The sequence below is a fragment of the Sycon ciliatum genome, chromosome 1 (assembly GCF_964019385.1).
Source record: "Sycon ciliatum chromosome 1, ocSycCili1.1, whole genome shotgun sequence".
Taxonomy (NCBI): domain Eukaryota; kingdom Metazoa; phylum Porifera; class Calcarea; order Leucosolenida; family Sycettidae; genus Sycon; species Sycon ciliatum.
In genome coordinates, this window is record NC_088643.1 from 76,566,435 (window position 1) to 76,585,931 (window position 19,497).

Sequence of the window (19,497 nt, forward strand, 5' to 3'; positions counted from 1 at the left end):
CCCGAATAATATCCGAGGAAGTATCGTACAGCGTCACAATTGCATCAATACTCGTATCGCGATATTAGAGCTTCGAGCTTCGTGCTATCTCGAGCGAAGGAGAACACCGTTTAGGGCAGTAGTACAGTGTTTAGGTTTATCCGTGGAAGTAACAGTTTGACAGTGTGTGGCAAGTATTGAAGTAAGTAAGTAACAGTTGGCAAAATCCGACGCCGGTCCGAGGCGGAGCCGCCTCTACGCCAGGCTCAGTGACCGTCAGAAGTGAATGTCACTTATGTGGAGGGCAGTAACTCACGGTACGTAGGGGCTCAGTTACCCTTTCACTTCCAGAGCATGTGCCTATGTGTAGGACTGGTCACTGAAACCCGGCGTGGTATTGCCGCATTTGACAAGGTCACGGTTGACTGTTGTGACCTGCTGATTTGCAGCACTATAATCAGTGGTTAGCAAGATCATCACATCCATCATACATCCATCATACATACATCATACATACATCATACATACATCACGATAGCAAGAGTACAAGCTCCGAGCTTATAACTTTGCATGTAGCCATAACCGGCGATGGTTGTCTGGCTTGATCACCGCCGTCAACTTGGCCAAGCCGGTTAGACCTGGCACTGTCCCGGATATAATTCTTATGATTTCATGTGACTTCAATACAACAATGATACCTCTAAACTTGGACTGAACTGCGTTGATGCAGGCACAATTCAGACTACCCTCCATCCGATTGCCATGAGTCACAAGACGGCCAAGCCCTGAGCGGCAGCATGTCTGCCACCTGAGCAGGTAGGTGATGGCGAGTTAGTGTTGATACCGTGGCTCAGTAAAACTCACGGTGATTATCGAGCCCGAGTGGCCTGGGTTTAATTAGCCTGGCGCAGAGGCTAGGCCGGCTCCGCATGCCGTTTGGTGTCACGACCGCCCATCACGAAACACACCGTGAGTCGACACGCCTACATCTGCAGCACATCCAGTTTATAGCAGGTAATCTAGAACATCAATCGGTGCAGCCATACTCTGACATTGAGTAATGCCATGTCACATGTGACTATGCTCCATCAACGTGGCTTATATGCGGGTAAACAGCTTGAGTTCAGTTTTGTTTTCAAAGCAAAAATGAACAGACTGGTACATGTACATGTACGAGTGATACGGACCACATTCTCAGTCAGTCTAGCCAGTCATACATACATACATACATACATACATACATACATACATACATACATACATACAATAGTCATCCATACATGTACACGGCAATCAAGTGTAATAGGAACGGGAGCAGCCTAGGAAGACCACACGTGTATGAGGATCGAGGATCGACCTGCATGTAGTTGGATTGAGGAATGCTAGAATAATGAATGACATGCAATGGGAATAACTGCAGCGGTACGCATCGACTCTGGATCCTGGCGCTGAGCCGCTCGGATTTGCACCAGCAAGTGAAAAAAAACTTTGGCACGGAATGCAATCGCAGCGTGGTTTGGCCAAACTAAACAGTTCCAAGCAGTGGCAATACAAGCACAATGGGAAAGCATCCGGCATGTTGTTGACCAGATCCAACCCGCTACTAAGTTAGTATGCATTGTGACAATGTACTCTAGGGCATTGCCGTAATCATGAGTTGCTATAGAATGTGTCAGGTTTGGTGTGCTGAGCTAGACCAGAATTTGACATGTACATGCACACAGAGCGGCACTCGGTGCAGGCCGGCAAGCCGCTCAATCAAACTGGTTGTAACGGCCGTACTTCTTTATAGAATGTGCTAAGATGGCGCTGAGCACGATGCCAATGAGCTGGGATAACACCGAGCAAAAAAAAACAAAACAAAAAACAGAAGAATGCAACAGTTAGAACATGGGTGAGAGAGCTATGTTATTACATCTTGGGGTAGAGGGGGGGGGGGGGGGGGGTACGTATTGGGGTGAGATGGGACTGAGAGGGGGGGGGGGGGGGGTAGTGTTACGTATTGGGGTGGGGTACAACTCACCTGACCTCTATACTTCTCACTATCCACTAGACATAATAATGTTTTCGCTCAGCCTAGCTACTGCTGTTGAGATGACTTTCCCTCAGCCTAGCTACTGCTGTTGAGATGACTTTCCCTCAGCCTAGCTACTGCTGTTGAGATGACTTTCCCTCAGCCTAGCTACTGCTGTTGAGATGACTTTCCCTCAGCCTAGCTACTGCTGTTGAGATGACTTTCCCTCACTCAGCCTAGCTACTGCTGTTGAGATGACTTTCCCTCAGCCTAGCTACTGCTGTTGAGATGACTTTCCCTCAGCCTAGCTACTGCTGTTGAGATGACTTTCCCTCAGCCTAGCTACTGCTGATGAGATGACTTTCCCTCAGCCTAGCTACTGCTGTTGAGATGACTTTCCCTCAGCCTAGCTACTGCTGTTGAGATGACTTTCCCTCAGCCTAGCTACTGCTGTTGAGATGACTTTCCCTCAGCCTAGCTACTGCTGTTGAGATGACTTTCCCTCAGCCTAGCTACTGCTGTTGAGATGACTTTCCCTCAGCCTAGCTACTGCTGTTGAGATGACTTTCCCTCAGCCTAGCTACTGCTGTTGAGATGACTTTCCCTCAGCCTAGCTACTGCTGTTGAGATGACTTTCCCTCAGGAGTCACGGTCTCATGAATATCAATTAGGCAGCTTTTAGGTTTTAGGTTCATTACAGTATTCATAGGGTTTTAGGTTCATTACAGTATTCATAGGTTTTAGGTTCATTACAGTATTCATAGGGTTTTAGGTTCATCACAGTATTCATAAGGTTGAGGGAGTAAAATCATAAGTTGACTGTCATCCAAGCAGAGACCGCTCAACACCCACAGTCCCTTATCATTTTTTGTTGAGTTCGATGCCTGCCTCATTACGGTACTGTCGGGCGCCGAAGAACGGAGCGCCAAAGAACGACCAGGCTAGAATTTCACCAAGCACAGCATGCCAATGCAGGGCTCTAGCCAGGTCAAAATAGTAGGGGGGGGGGGGGGGGAAGCAGTTACCCCGTAACTAGGGCTGAAACGATCGTGGATTTTCATGTATCGATTACTCTTTAGCTTAAGGGGGCAGCCTACCCATAAATTTCATATGGCATTCAATTGACCGTAACTTTGGTGTTTCTCAGTGGATTTGAGTGAAATTTTGACCACACACTCCTGCCACTATGCTGGCCCTCAGGACATGATTTACAAGTTCTTGCGCCTCACTGACAGGCTTTCCAGGCCGGAAAAACTCAAATTTCCGGCATAGGGCCACGGTGTGCGAGCCACCCAGGAGCCAAACAAATGCATTTACATTTTTTTCACATTTTCGTGCCCATTCTGTCCGTGCGCGGGACCCAAACCTAAAACAAGTCCAGAAGCAGCCATGGGTGGTGGGGTAGGGCCCCTCAACGTGGCCCTGGAATCTGTCACAACGGAACGAGTGGGCGTTCTCTCGCGGACTCCCACAGACCCAAGTCAATTTTTGAATTTTTTAGGTTTAGCACGTGCTACGAGGTCGTACCTTTGATACAACATCCAGTGCTGGGACCTCCACAGCAAGCCATTTCCACAGCACTGCACACCAAATCCAGGATGCCCTCAGAAACCGGCAAAGACTGCCACTCACGTTTCACTACTGCCTAGTACTGAATCCTACCTGACTTCTTGACACGACTCAAACTTGCCAAAGTCACTAAATCAACGTCAACTACAATAATCAAGCCACATATCTGCAACGTCACGAGGGTGCTGGCAAAAGTCCTGCTGCACGGCGGCGGGCGAAGCCCGCCGCCGTGCAGCCCAATACGTGGTTTTTAACGTGTTTTTTTGGGCTTTTTTGGACTTGGGCAAAATTCTGCACACTTTCGCGTGTTTTCATAATACGACAAGTTGCGCACGGTCTGCTCACATTCAAATACAGTGCTGCCAACAAATGACAGCATGCAACAAAAAAATCTTTCCTTGCAAGGGCACATTTTCGGCCATAACTATTGAACGGCTGGTCAGATAGGGACACAATTTTCAGAGAATTTGCAGCTATTCATGCTCTTTCAACTGACGTAGCACTCAATATGAATTTACAAATTCGATTTTTCAGCGAATTTTTGGGTAGTCTGCCACCTTAACGATCGAGTAATCGATTATAATCGTTAGCAAATAGAGTCATAATTCTGTGCAAACATTACTCTGTTTCCACAAACTATGCCTTCATAATACCAACAAATCTGCATTAGTGAAAGGGTAGCTCCGAAACATGGCAGTTTTGAAGTCAATTTAACCTCAGAACATGAACCATACCGCTGGCAACTGCATACTCCCAGCGTAAACTGATTCAAACTTCACAAAACGAGGGTTTACAGTACTTTCTGGACACAAATTTAAAAAACGCAAAATAATCGTAATCGGTAATCTAAACGATTGCTCGATCGCTAGAGTTATCAAACGAGTACTCGATTATTCGGTATAATCGTTTCAGCCCTACCCGTAACCCATTTTTCCATTTTCAAAATAACTGTCTTGCAATGCGAAATGCAACGTACGGAGCGAACACCTGACGTCACCCCAGACACATGTGCCTTTATGAACCCTTTTAAAAGTACTGACTATCGACAGCATTTTCGTCGAATGGCATGAAAAAGCATGAAAATGAGTGTGGGGGGGGGGGGCTGCGTCCCCTACCCCCCCCCCCCCCCCCCCCCCCCCCGCCGCCTTGGCTAGAACCCTGCAATGTATACACGGTTAGAACCCTGCAATGCATACACGGTGATTCAACTGTGCATAGACTGTAAAACATGAAAATAAGAATGATCTAGGCTAGGAGGCTGTTGTGCATGTAGCGCAGTAAGTGCGCATGCTACGCTTGTCGCGATGTAGTACACTTGCTGTGAATTGCATGACTTCGCATGTCCTCCTGGCACGAAATGTGGAAGTCTATTGTATAGTAACTGTAACTACTGGCTGCTAAAGGGAACGCGATAACCCGCCTGTTAAAGGGGAAGTATACCCTAAAATCAAATTTTCACCAGTTGTAGTCTTCTGGGTGCTGAGTCGAATGGTCTTGGTCCGAGGAAGCTGCGACGCTCCCTTCCTACTTGAATCCCAATCGAACTCGCGCACTTCCACCGAAACTGGGTGACTGCGCCCTACGAGATGGGGATTTGTATGCAAAATGTCACTAAAAGCGCCATTTCGTTCTTATAAAAGCACGGATCACCGCGATTGGCCCATATGTTGTAGTCTTTTGGACGCTGAGTCGACTGGTTTTGGTCCGAAAAGGCTGCGATGCAGCGTTCCTCCTTTATTCCCAATCGAACATGGTTGAACAAGCGGTCACGTGCTCCTGGGTGCCCAAATCACCTGGTCACCGCGCCAGCAGGCGACAACTTTCACACCAAGGTTCAACTCGGGTTCAACTCGAGTGACAGGACTGTACCCAAAAAAGGTCAAACAGGCTAGTAAGTTGTACCCTGCAGGCACGGTGACCAGCTGACTGGTGTACGCAGGAGCACGTGACCGCTTGTTCAACCATGTTCGATTGGGAATAAAGGAGGAACGCTGCATCGCAGCCTTTTCGGACCAAAACCAGTCGACTCAGCGTCCAAAAGACTACAACATATGGGCCAATCGCGGTGATCCGTGCTTTTATAAGAACGAAATGGCGCTTTTAGTGACATTTTGCATACAAATCCCCATCTAGTAGGGCGCAGTCACCCAGTTTTGGTGGAAGTGCGCGAGTTCGATTGGGATTCAAGTAGGAAGGGAGCGTCGCAGCTTCCTCGGACCAAGACCATTCGACTCAGCACCCAGAAGACTACAACTGGTGAAAATTTGATTTTAGGGTATACTTCCCCTTTAAGCCAAGTACCCGTTTGTTACCTTAAAGGGTTACTGTTTCACCCCTAGAGCCTCATAGCAATGATGTTGTGCACATGTGTCGTGCTTTGTGACACATACCTGCGCGAAGGCAATGCCGATTGCCGTGCCAGCCAATTCTTTCCAGTGGTAGCGCACGGCACTGTGCACTACACCGAAGCAGGTCTAACACAGATCAACACACCGACAAGGAGCACACAGAGGTTCAAAAGCTGGACACGGTCAGCTGGTGCTACCAGGACAGAAGAAACAGATCAGCAGCTGCTGTATGCATGCACTTGTAGTATAGGTACATTGGTATACAGTTGTAATAGGTGTATGTATGCTACGACCTGAATACTCACTATTTGTATTTCCCGCTCGTTCCCCTTGGCAATGAGCACTCACATAGAAGAGCGCATGCTCCAGTTCTGTTGTAGTGTAGTCTAGTCTTGAGTTGTCGTTGTCCTGTTCTCCTTCTGTTTACACTCTTATCGAATACTTCTAATTATCCAATCATAATACCCTTGTGTTCCGGTGTGAGGGGGCATCATTAGCCGGGAGCAGCTAACACTGGTGGCAGCGGTGGGATTCGAACCCACGCCTCCGGAGAGACTGGAGGGATATTCACCTTCCGCTTGTTCTTCTCGCCTACCGTGCTGCTGTACACAGTAGTACTGGTTTTACGCCTTCCCGTTTGTTGTATGGTGCTGAGCTTCGCCTGCCTGTTGATCTGGTCTTTCCTCCTCCTGATCCTCCCGAGCTCTCCCCATTTGCCTATGTTCAGCTCGTACGTGATCGTTTAGCTCAGGCTCATTCTCTTGCTCGTGTTCAGTTAGCTGCTGTCCATCGTCACCAGAAGTCAGTGTATGATGCTCACTGCAGTGGTGCTTCGTTTGTCGTTGGCGATTTAGTCTGGCTGCATGATAAGGTGATTCATGCTGGCGAGTCTGCCAAGTTCCACCGTTATTGGTCCGGTCCGTTTCGTGTTGTTCGTGTGAATGGTCCTACGTCGTATACCTTGTCTATGCCTGGGTGTGAACGTACCGTCCATTTCAATCGCCTCAAGAAAGCTGTAACTGTGTCCGGTCCTGTTACATTGCCGCTGCCCGATGATGATTTGCCGCGCTGCGTTCCGCCGCTACAGCCACCGTCGTCTGATCCGGTCCGTACTTCTTCTCCTGTTTCTCGTCGTTCTGGCCGTGTCCGCACTGCACCTGCTCGACTAGCTGACTATGTCCTGGACTGAGTTTATTATTTGGTTTGTTTTCTTTTGTTGTTTCCTAGGTATTTCGTTCATTCCCGTGGACGTGAATTTAAGCTAGGGGGGCACAGTGTAATAGGTGTATGTATGCTACGACCTGAATACTCACTATTTGTATTTCCCGCTCGTTCCCCTTGGCAATGAGCACTCACATAGAAGAGCGCATGCTCCAGTTCTGTTGTAGTGTAGTCTAGTCTTGAGTTGTCGTTGTCCTGTTCTCCTTCTGTTTACACTCTTATCGAATACTTCTAATTATCCAATCATAATACCCTTGTGTTCCGGTGTGAGGGGGCATCATTAGCCGGGAGCAGCTAACACAGTCCATTATCATAAGTACTTAGTCTACACCGTGATTTCTCAAAATGCCAAGACTCCATTGTAGCCGTCCACTATATCCATACAGTCATCTTCTCAAAATGAAAAGACTCCATTGTAGCCGTCCACTATATCCATACAGTCATCTTCTCAAAATGCGAAGACTCCATTGTAGCCGTCCACTACATCCATACAGTCATCTTCACAACACTCTCCAAACGGTCTCTGGGCTACACCAATCGATAAAAGAAAGAGATGGTAAATCTGTAACATGGAAATTGTGGGCACACGTTATACGATCGAGTCCACCAACTAAACCAGATTTTGAACAGTCAGACGTGCACAATCTAGCACAAAACTGGCAAGGAGTACTGAGGCATTCCACGGCATGAAAGTCAGCTGGAGTGGACTCGATCGCATAACTTGTGCACACAATTTCCATGTTACAATTTTTCTCCTTGGCTCACCATCTGAGTTCTTAATGCACACCTGAAGAGCCGTCATGAACAATACTGCGAAACGATCGTTGTGTGATACTATACATGTTATTGCAATTAGTTAGTTCATCATTGTCATCCACTAAGCACAGTACCGTAGGGTACTGGCGTTCGGTTTGTTACAGTTTGTCCTCGTGAAGCTTCCCCTTCATATTTTCATCTCTGATAATATTGAGCCTCCCAAGTTGGGTGGTTGTTGCTCTGCGTTGTCGAATTGTGGTTTGACCGTTCTGTCTGGTCTTGCCGTCCCATCATCATACCAGGCCAGCATTCCATGAAGCCTTGGAATGTAGCTTGTGCTCGGCTCAATGGCGCTTGCCTTCCCCTCTTTGGAATTGGCACTAATATCCATCAACCTTCCAAGTTGGAAGGCCGTTGGTTAGCGCTATCGAGCAGTGCTCAAGCTGACTTTCGTGCCGTGGAATGTCTCAGTACTCCTTGTCAGTTGTGTGCTACATTGTGCACGTTTGACTGTTCAAAATCTGGTTTAGTTGGTGGACTCGATCGCATAACTTGTGCCCACAATTTCAATGTTACAATGATTTTTCCTTGGCTCACCGGGGGATGAATTGCCAATGGGCATCACATTGCATTCAACTTTGTCCAGGGGCGTCGGAACCGGTGCGGCAGGTGCGGCCAAAGCCGCACCAATAATTTTGGATTTTTTTTTTTTTTTTTTTTTTTTTTTTTTTTTTACATTTTCAACCTTGTTGATGGCTTGTCGACTCTTGTACAGGTACCATATTTTACATCGACAATGCGGTGTGTCATGAGCATGCATATTCTTATTTCTCATATTATTCGGTAGCATTAAAAATATGGCCTTTTAGGCCCAATTTTCAAAAAAATCCCGTGGGAGGACCCCCGGACCCCCCTCTCACACTTTCGCCGCACCAATGTTAAACTGCTTCCGACGCCCCTGTTGTCACAGTGTGTTTGGTCACAACAATAATAGGTCACTGTTATGATATGACTCGTGATCGTTGCCAGGTCCATCATGGTCCATGGTCACGATCAGGTCAGGCCTGGTCAGGTCAATGGCCACTGGGCAACGCTTGCACCAAGGGCAGTGATACGCCATATTGCCCACAAAAATCTGTTAATTAAAAGCATGCGTGCAGAGCCGGTGACATGGCACTTTCGCAGTCTTCACTGGCCTGCTATGCATGTGTACATGACGTTCTGCAAGTACACACTGAGCCAAGTGACTGCGGCATACACATGCACCCCCCCCCCCCCCCCACACACACACACGCACCAACCTCATTATAGTGGTTCTCAGCATATATGCTGCAGGGCACATTGGATGGAAGACAGCACGAATATGGTAGTTCCTTCTTGTCAAGACGTTGGTGCATCACTAGGAAGTCATACCACAGGGTTTCATTCGATAGCCAGTCCTCATCCTGCTGAACACCACAGCACTCGTTCTGCAGCCAGGCAAAGAAAAATGTTCATGGAGATTGAAAAATTCAAGTGAAGTACCATCTTGCCTTGGTATTCATGGCATATTCAGAATTTTGACCATTGTGTGTGTGTGTGTGTGTGTGTGTGTGTGTGTGTGTGTGTGTGTGTGTACCGTGTGTGTGTGTACCGTGTGTACCATGTGTACCATGTGTGTTTGTTTGTGTGTGTGTGTGTGTGCACCGTGTGTACCATGTATGTGTGTGTGTGTGTGTGTGTGTGTGTGTGTGTGTGTGTGTGTGTGTGTGTGTGTGTGTGTGTGTGTGTGAAATCGGCTGCGGGTCTCAAGCGTCACCGTTGTGGAACCTGTCCAAAGCGCCCTACTATGGCTGAACGCCAGCAATTCAAGTTTCACTGCCAAGTTTGCCACAACCGACAGTCCGGAGGCGGCAAGATCTGGATCGCCACTTGGAGCATTGCCTTCCTCCCCCCTAACCTCTCTGACAGTACCTCCCCTCTGGGAGCGGCGTGGCCAATTCTGGCAGCTGTCAATATTGAGTAGTAGTACTTGCAAGTAGTAGTAGTTGTAGTAGTAGTAGTTTTTTTTTTTAGTTTTAGTTTTTTTGTTTTGTTTTGTTTTTCTATTACGAATACCCTCTTCAGTGTAATGCCTGTTTCGTGCTTTGGAGTTGGAGTTACAATTGTGTTCTTTTCTTGTTTTCTCGCTAATAGTAGTAATGCACCATATTTTTGAAATATCTGGTTAGCCTGATTCTCGAGAAGAATATCGATCTATCGTACTCTGTTGTGATGAGTCATTTGCGCTGCCGTTTATCGTTTTGTCTCCTTCGTTGGTGTATCACTTGTTTGCGTGGCTGTAGAGCATCCTATCGTACTAAGCGCTCTGCAAATTTTGTTCATGAATGTTGTGTACTGTCGCGTGTTTAAATGACTTGCTCAGTTTTTGTTTTGTTTTGTTTTTCTATTACGAATGCCCTCTTCAGTGTAATCCCTGTTTCGTGCTTTGGAGTTGGAGTTACAATTGTGTTCTTTTCTTGTTTTCTCGCTACCTTCTCTGATTATTGATTTTGAATTGCCTTCATCATTGTTTTGCTTTGAATCTCTTTTTCGTTTTTGTTCTTTTTCCATATTTATAACTTCGGGTTCTTTCAAATAAAGATTTTGAGTAGTAGTAGTAGTAGTAGTAGTAGTAGTAGTAGTAGTAGTAGTAGTAGTAGTAGTAGTAGTAGTAGTAGTAGTAGTAGTGTGTGTGTGTGTGTGTGTGTGTGTGTGTGTGTGTGTGTGTGTGTGTGTGTGTGTGTGTGTGTGTGTGTGTGTGTGTGTGTGTGTAGGGAGGAGGGGGTATTGCATACTTTGCTAGACAACTAGCCCACAACTTCCTTCCAATCAGACATTTTGAGTTACCATCGCTGCACTATGCATGCACTAATGTACTTAACAGATAAGTTCCCTCGAGCGCAATCGCTCAGGTTCATTGGAGAAGGCAACAGCCTTCTTTCACAACGGGTCCTTTTCCCGTCAAGCTCACATCTTGCCCACGTCAACAAGTAAGGGTGCTTGGTCAACACGTGCTGATGTACTGAGGTCAGGACTGTGCCTGGTGTTCAAACATCGGATTCGAACATGAGCTGGGCCGACTTATTCTACTCAGTCAAAAAATTGGACTCGGCCGGGAACAGAGTTTCAGTGGAAGAAGAAAACGTTACCACCCTGTGCTAATGCACGCGTTGGTTGTATACATGAACCCAGTTACTACAAAGTTGAAAGTTCTCAACAACCTGTGACGTCACACTTCGGAGTTAATGGCCACTTGCCAGCTGATGCTCAGGGACATGTTGTAGTGGCATACTGTGTACCCCTGATTTGAGGACGTACCCTTGTCACTACATTGCTTTTGAAAATTAGTCTTCATGATAGCTGCCATCCGGCGGAGCAGCTGAATGGCACAAGTCATGTGACGGACTCAGCTTGCAACCAGTCCCCATTCTGGCGGCTAAATGGTAGAAGGTACAGGTCGTCCCCCGTTAATACGAGTCCGGTTAGTACACAAACCTCGTTAGTACATAAGAAATCAAGTCCCGGACGAAACGTGGTCACTTCCATACAAATTGTGTCGGCTAGTACATAATTTGTTAGTTCATAAACCCCGTTATGGGCCGTCCGTAAATATCGATGTTACGATATTTGTTCATTTCTCCCTAGACCCCCTCCCTCCCCCCTCAAAACGAACATACGCATGTTTATGCAAGGGATCGATATTTTTTAATTAAGTTCAATTTCCTCATGGAACGTGACCAGCTGCCACTCTAATTTCACCATACACCTAGGTTTATGTTGCCACGGTCGCACAACCTTGCCATAGCTATGCTCACGAGGTTGACTTTCACTTTGTGAAGGTCATAAACTACATGTTCGAACAGCGCGCCCGTCCATAGATAGAGTTCGATATTTTTTTCTGCAAAAGAGACGAACAGGGCCCAAACCCCCTCCCCCCCCCCCCCAAACGAACGAATATCTTCTCTAAAAAAACATCGATATTTGTGGACGACCCCTTAGTACATAACATTTCTCCGTACCCGCATGCCACCTACCTCAATAGTACACAATTTGTTGGTCTTTTCACCTTCCAGTGGAGGCACATCGTGTTCTAGTTTCTACTTGTGGACGCAATTAGCTCAGAAATCAGAGCGCACATCACAAACCGACAAAGCTCTGTTTTTTTCCGAGTGACTGTACAGGTGCGGCTGGGCATGTATCATGTAAACTGAAGAATCTTCGCTAACTGTGACCGTTATAACATAATTAGATGATGTACAGGTTATCAGTTGTCTGAGGATTGCCTTAGCTTTGCTATGTGCATGAAACGCAGCGTTACAACAATGACCTAGCCGGCTGTATCTATTCTCTTCTGCCTTTTGTGGTAATGCTCCATCCTTGTGGTGTTGAGCACTCTAGGCAATCTGGGAACTCTCGCTATTGTAATTTTATGTTAAATTGAGGGAATCAAGAATATCTCGCTGCCTAGTCATGGTAGCAAGAAACTCAGAAAAGTTGAAAAAGTGAAAACTTCTGGTACACAAGCAAGTTATGTACACTTTCGTTTAGTACATAAACCCCGTTAATACATAACATTTGTCAAGCCCCAGAGATTATGCATTAACGAGGGACGACCTGTAACTTGGATTTGTTGGCTGATGTACAGTCTGTATTGGCTATAGCGTACCCTTTTGATTTCCGTGATTTTATCACTATAACCGATGCATCACTATATGCGATACGATCGATTTTGAATTTTTTTCGATCGACACATGAAAGGCAAGGAAATACTTCCAACATGGCGTTTTGACAAATGAACATGCTGCATAGTTGACAGTGCCTGCATTTCCATAAAAAATTCTGTTATGTTCATGTGAATGCATCACTATAAAAATAAGCAACGTGAAGAAAGTAAAAAAAAATAGGGCCTTTGATATTATTGCTACATGTATTTTAAAGTTATCACTATAGCCGATATTATAGTGTGTTATGCATGTTTTGATTCTGTGTTGCCATCATAATATCCGATATATCATTACATCCGATAATATTGGTTATAGTGATATTTTTACTGGATAAAATACGTTTTGCTTTTGATATTTCGTACCAATAATTATTACTTTAGCCGATATATTCTTATATCTGGTCACTCTGTAGCCGATACAGACTGTACAATGTAAATGGCTTGGCTTTGCTGCTTTGTTATGCCGAGCTTCAAGGCTTCAGTCTTGTACCTTGTTTAGGTGTGCTTTTGTTCAACTGCCAACATTTTGATTAGTCCTAAACATCCAGCAGTGAATGGGGGGGGGGGGGCAGGAACTTTCATAGCAGGTGTGTGTATAATAATGCCCTGGTGATAGAGGGAGCCACATTCATGCACATTCTAGAGTTGAAATGCTATTTCACAAACATGTCCTTCAACATTTTGATTGGGCCATCTGAGATAAATCGTTTATGTCCTCCTGGCCGCCTTTGCTGGTTCGTAGTTACATGAAATTGTGTTGCATTCTATATACATTCCATATGCATACATTCCATACGGGTGTATCTAGGTACGGGGCAATAGGGAGGTTTAGTCCCACGTAATCCGTGGGTACTTTACGTGTGTGTACCACGTGATACTCAGTGACCCATGTACAGACGTTTTCTGATTCACGACATACCGTGTATGGAGGCTCACCCACGTTCCGCCAGAACATGGGTGAAAATCAGAATGGAGCGCATTGTGAGAGCTGTAAGGGTGCTCAGCTGAAGAAGTTTCCGAAGTACGAAATCAAAATATTGGATGAGCTTCTTAGGCCCGGGTAGCTTCGTCTTTGACCAGGTTTGGGCCTTTCGCTTCATGCTTTTGTTTGTTCCGTCTGACTAAACACAACATTGCAACATGGGTGCCCTTCATCCACTTTACGTGGATCACCCACGTACGCGCTTCCGTTACGTGGGAACTAAACCTCCCTAATACCGTGACGTAATGTTCTGTGGCGCTTACCTCTGCTTGCACGCTTTTCCACGCATTGCGGATTCTGTTGTTGACCGCTGGGTCGTACTTGGCAATGGTGGTGTTCATGCCTTTGATGACTTCATCTCTCAGCTGTAGCAGGGAACAGCAGGGTGCATGACATCATGTACGGTCTACTTTGAGACAGCAGCTGACCGCTAGTGATCCTTGCTGTGGGCCCAGTACAAGTCATATTCTATTTGAAATGGTTAAAGTTTGTCTCTTCCTAATGGACTCCTACTACATGTAGATGTGAACATAAAGGCTCATTCACGATATATCACTTTCTCCAGTGCAATGTGCGACACATGACACTTGCGACAAGGAAATGCCTGTCGCATACTGTCGCAAGGAGTAGCAAGGTCGCTGCCGGAGAAGTTGACCAAAGTTCAATTTTTGCAACGTGCAACGCACGCTGCACACAAATGGAGTATAGTTTTCTACTCTGTATGCACGTGCAGTGCACGTGCACAGTGCATGAATAGAACAGGGTTGTCGCAAAAACCTAAAATATAGTGAATCGTGTGTCACGGTTGCAGCTCGTCGCTGGTGTTGCAAGTCGCATGTCGTGTCGCAATAAGTGATATTGTGAATTGACCTTAACTCTACGCGAACCTGGAATCTTGAACTATGTGAGTAAAGCCCACTCACATACTGGGAAAACAATGTGGAGGGGGGGGGGGGGGGGTGGCCGGGGACTGAAAGATCGACTTACTTTGTCACGAAATTGATAGCCAAGGCCGCCTGCCACACATTCCAAAATGAAAATCAGCGACACCAAGGAGGCATACTGAAGCACAGCAATGGCGACCGTGATGGCAGAAAAACCGACATCATCAACAGCAGCAGAAACAGCAGCAGCAGCAGCGATGACAATGACAACAATGGAAACAAAAAGCAGCAGAAGAGAGGTGAGTCAACATCAGCATGCCACCATGGCCAATCCACACGGAATAGGATGAAGCTGGACAGGTTTGATTTTTCATGTTCTAGCCGCACACTGTTTCACTGCAGCATGAGTTCAGAGCCAGTTAGATAGAGGACAGGGGCGGATCCAGGAGGGGTTCCAAGGGTTCCGCGGAACCCCTAAATTTCCTAAATGTACTACTGGCAACCATAGGAGTGTCTGTGTACACGTATCAGCTATTCAGTTTTGACTATACTTGAACCCTCCTGTAGAGATCGCTGGATCTGCCGTTGGAGGATATTCAAAAAAGCGGGATTCACAGAAGCTTTTTTACGATGCGATGCGCGAGGTGACGTGATCTGCGACGGTGGCGTGCGATGCAAACTCGCGAAATGCCAGTCACATAAGAAGTCAGCGATGTGATATCGCCTTGCTGATTTGGCGCGAAGTTCAACGATGCAGGTGAGTAAGTACATCATCATGGTATTCGCGTGGCTTGGTACAACTTTTACAAATCTAGAAGCAACAATTGAACATTTTGTACAACTTTGCTGCAAAGAAGATCGACCTCATACAACTCATCGAATTTCGAAAGCTGCGACAGTTGTGTGAGCTGCGGGATGGATGCAATTTGGGGATTTCCCGGTTTCGCGGCAATCGCATGTATTTCGCGTTTTCTTTAATTTTGAATGAATGTCATGCAGTAGGCGCCGGCGGATAATGCTAGCACAATAGCTAGCATAATGACCTATGTGGGGAAGACCGGCACTGTCCTGGCATAAATTCTCCAAATGTGACCTTGTCTAGCACAATCGATGTGTGAAACTAGCACTATGTCCAGTCTGTTGCCACCACCGTGAAAAGTAGCACTATATTTAGAGCGCAGAGAGACACACTGCTGCTCCCTGCAGCGCTGGAAGCCCTCTGTACTGATGTAATGAAAGTGTAAGCATTTTTTCACCGTGTTCGCCCTGCGATATTGCCCTATTCCGAGTGACTGCATAGGGAAATCATTATTTCCCACCGCAAGGATAGCAATTTTGTAGCACTATCAGCACTGCTAGCATTATAACTAGCACAATAGATCCAAATAACTAGCAGTGCTACTAGCACAATTTCCACATATAACTAGTATTATCCGCCGGTGCCTATCATGCAGCCATGCCCACAGACACACAGCGCTATGATGTAGCTTACCACCACAAGAAGAGTTCTGTTCTCCTTGAGCGTGCCAATGCAACCGACCAGCCCCACCACCATGACGATGGCACCGACCGCGATCAGCGTTCCACTGTAGCCGTTACTGTGCTCGTCCATGATGATTGCGTAGTCGCTGTGGTCAGTCTGCACAATACACAGTGCCGGCGGCAGAGGAACAAGTACACCGGTATGTACAATATCACGGCACAGTGCTGTCCACAGATTGAGTGTACAAACTGTGTCAATAATAATTATCGTGACTGTACAAAAAGCATTCATGTTGAACCCTTTCAGGCGTTTGGAGTTTGGACGTCATAGGACGCTCAGGTCAATGACACGGCTTTTCATGTGATACCCAGCGTGTTTTGCATAGCATGCAGTGTGACGGGAATGAGCCCAGGGAAATGAGGTCATACGACTTAGCCAAGTGCTGGCGCTACGGATTGTCATACATACCCACATCTAGGCGCATTCCCTGGCGCATGAAGAAATGCACTTTCTGTCCCCTTCCAAACTGCAAAATGTCCGGTTTAGCTCTTGTAAGTCCGAGGATCCAGTTAATGTGCAGTGTGATTGTAATACACACGGCTACTTCAACTTAATTGGAATGGTGAGTGAACGTAACGGTATACTGTCATCAGTATCAGTGTGAAGTTGAATGTATTGGCTGAGCACTATACCGTTACCGTATACGCTTTTCCGTATTTTGGTACATGTACATGCGTGTACATCATTTAGTTAGCTGAACCAGTGTAGGTGCAGCCTCAGTGGCCTAGAAGTAGTATGTCACATTGAAGTTTGCATTTGTTTTTTAGTACAAGATTGTTTAGGTTCAGTTACAGTAGGTTGAAGGCAAGATTTCTTGTAGATTTCGAGAAAAAGTCTCGAAGTGCAGCATATACCTGTACATGTACATGACTGTATGCAGTGAAGTGGGTTATTTCACATGAAACCACGGTGCACTAGCTGCAATGGCAAAGCTGTACCTTCACATAGATGCCGACACCAAACACTGCTATTCCAAGAACCTGCAATGGACAGACACGCACAAGAGATGGATGTCAGCAGCAATAGGAGAATGCACGGAGACTGCTGCAGATACTGGGACTTGCATGCTGGTCTGATCTCAGTGCAGTCTGAAAGCAGACATGAGCGCATGGTGAGTGGCATCACCATCTTCAAGGGTGTATTCTCAACATGCAGGATACCATAATGGCGGATTCAACCAATGGGACTCATCAGTTGTACTCTTTAGTCTAGAGGATTGTTTTAGAGGCCTACTATAGTACTAAGCTGGGGTGTGGACACACCATGGTCACTAGGGCACCGCTCTTTTCCCCAGGTACACCCCCACACACACACACTAGACTTGTTCTACCCCCAGAGTAAATTCTTTCCAGGATGGCTGGCCGTAGCACCGCCTCTGCCGTGTGTACGTAATCCCATGTTCTGTAAAAATCGTTACAAGTCATAAAAGTTACAAAAAGTAAAGGGGCTCTCTTTGCCGCCCCATAGCCAGGCGCAGTACAGAGGGGACAGCTTCAAGCGACCTATGGCCATTGCTACAAAACTGTTGACATCCCATTGCAAGTCCTAAGCGATCGATGTTGTGCAAACACTAAGTCTTGTAACAGCTTGTGTACTTCCTACACGAGCAGCTTTAGCATAATCATAGTGCCGTTTTACGTGGTGTGCTCATGAAGACAGACCCATCACCCCCGCCCGTCGGGTAACCAAAGATGAAAGAAGGCAGTATCGGGGGCATTCCAGTCGCACCACTTGGCACGGCATCACAAACGTCAGGCACGTACAACCTCATCGCAACCGCGGCCCCGAGCTTACCCAAAAGAGAATGTTGAAGAAGAATAGCGCCCATTTCAAAACGAGCCGATTCTCTCGAAGACCCATGATTTCGACTCCCGACTCCTGTTCTTCCTCGCCAAGCGGACGCGTTCACCACGAGCTCACTGCACTTCCGGTGACGATAGTTTGTCAACACGACCACGAAAGCCACGACCACGAAAGCCACCACCACTACGAACTTCTAGTGCCAATGGAACGTTAGGATGAAAACGGATGGAAATCACTAGCTAGGCAAGGGTTCATTTGACGGTGAACTGCTTTGTTGGACTAGTCTGCTTGCTACAAGTCTTCAGCGGTGTTCCACCTCAGCCGACATAAGACGTGTTGCGATTATGTGTGTCACTGTGTGTCACTATCTGGTCGATGCTGGTGTCCATCGATGCATCGGCTTGTTCCGTACCCGTGTGCAGTGACCGCGTGGAACACAGTCGTAGAGAGATTCGTGTGACTACATGACTGTATAACTGTGCAACTAACGTCTTACTTATGCCGTGTGATGAAGGATGCATGCATGGGACTCATCGGTGTGAGGCTACACTCAGTCAGGGTATTCTATCTACATGTAGGTCCAGTTGACTGCGATATGCCAGCATGACCACAATGTAACACTACTAACAGTAATAGTGCGTGTGGTGAGGTTGCCGTGTGTCGCTGCTGGCAGTTTCCACCGCCGCAGCACACTCACACAGGCAGTGGTGCTAGCTGTTGAGTGTTGGCAGGTAGTTATGGCCGCGATCGCGCGAGGGCCATGCTTCGTCGGGCAACGAACCGTGCTACGATCATCGGCACATCGCCTGGCCGTCAGTCCATGCGTGCCAACTCCATTACTCCATTATGGATACTGTGCATGGATGGGATAGGATCATGCCCAAGTCAAGGTCTGACTACTTACATCTATTTACATCAGTTGTATCACGCTGCCGCAATATTGCTAGTACAATTTGACATTGTCAGGAAGAAGTAGGCCCATACTCTAAAGCCGCAAAGGTGCACATCCAGACCCCTAACTAGCACAAAGACTCAAGAGTACAAAAAGCCATGCACTCTTGCTAAGACGGTTCTCTTGTCGCTAGTACATGATTGTACTAACGTTAGCAAAACTTAGTTCAGTAGTGACCATGTGCCGCCGGCCTTCTGAAGCAACGCTAGTATGTTCAGGAAGTGAGCATTCTTGGCCAGCATTCTGTAATCCTCTTCCTTTTGCAGATCCACATGTCTTCCAGGAGTACCAGGAAGTCTAGTCCGGCCAGCTAGCAGCAGTGTTGACGGTTCGCTACATGTGCTTGGCTGGCTAGCTACATAATCATTTAGGTTCGCGCGAGGGCAAGGCGTCCCAGCACCGGTGCTTGCATATTATGCACTACAAATATAACAGTATAACCATGCAAGCATAAGAGATTACTCAATCTATTTCTTTTTGCCCGTACAAACGGCTTTAGAATAATAGATTATACATGTATTAGATAAACCTTGTTTTGTGGAAAACATGTGCCAATAGTGGCAATAGTGGACAATGGCGGATGGGTGTAGTAAGGAGCACTGTTTCCGAACACAGTCAGTGGTCCTCCACCTTGTAACATGCTGTCAACCAAAAATTAATAATAGATTAGTAGTATGCTACTCTTGTATTGGTTCATAGGGG

General features: G+C 46.6%; 1 protein-coding gene and 1 long non-coding RNA gene across 2 annotated transcripts; one reads left to right on the plus strand and one right to left on the minus strand.

Moving 5' to 3' along the window:
• The first annotated feature begins 2 nt into the window (after window positions 1-2).
• On the plus strand, window positions 3-10,487 carry LOC135805543 (uncharacterized). The gene is made up of 3 exons (XR_010551148.1): window positions 3-296; window positions 710-795; window positions 9,680-10,487. It is a non-coding gene; the product is annotated as an uncharacterized LOC135805543 (long non-coding RNA).
• Window positions 1,089-18,297, minus strand: LOC135805542 (CD151 antigen-like). The gene is made up of 8 exons (XM_065319594.1): window positions 17,835-18,297; window positions 16,979-17,020; window positions 15,990-16,136; window positions 14,601-14,675; window positions 13,877-13,978; window positions 9,189-9,356; window positions 5,953-6,036; window positions 1,089-1,808 (listed from the first exon to the last, which is right to left on the minus strand). The coding sequence occupies exons 1-8, from the start codon at window positions 17,898-17,900 to the stop codon at window positions 1,734-1,736; spliced, it is 759 nt and encodes a 252-aa protein (XP_065175666.1). The 5' UTR covers window positions 17,901-18,297; the 3' UTR covers window positions 1,089-1,733.
• Window positions 18,298-19,497: the final 1,200 nt, after the last annotated feature.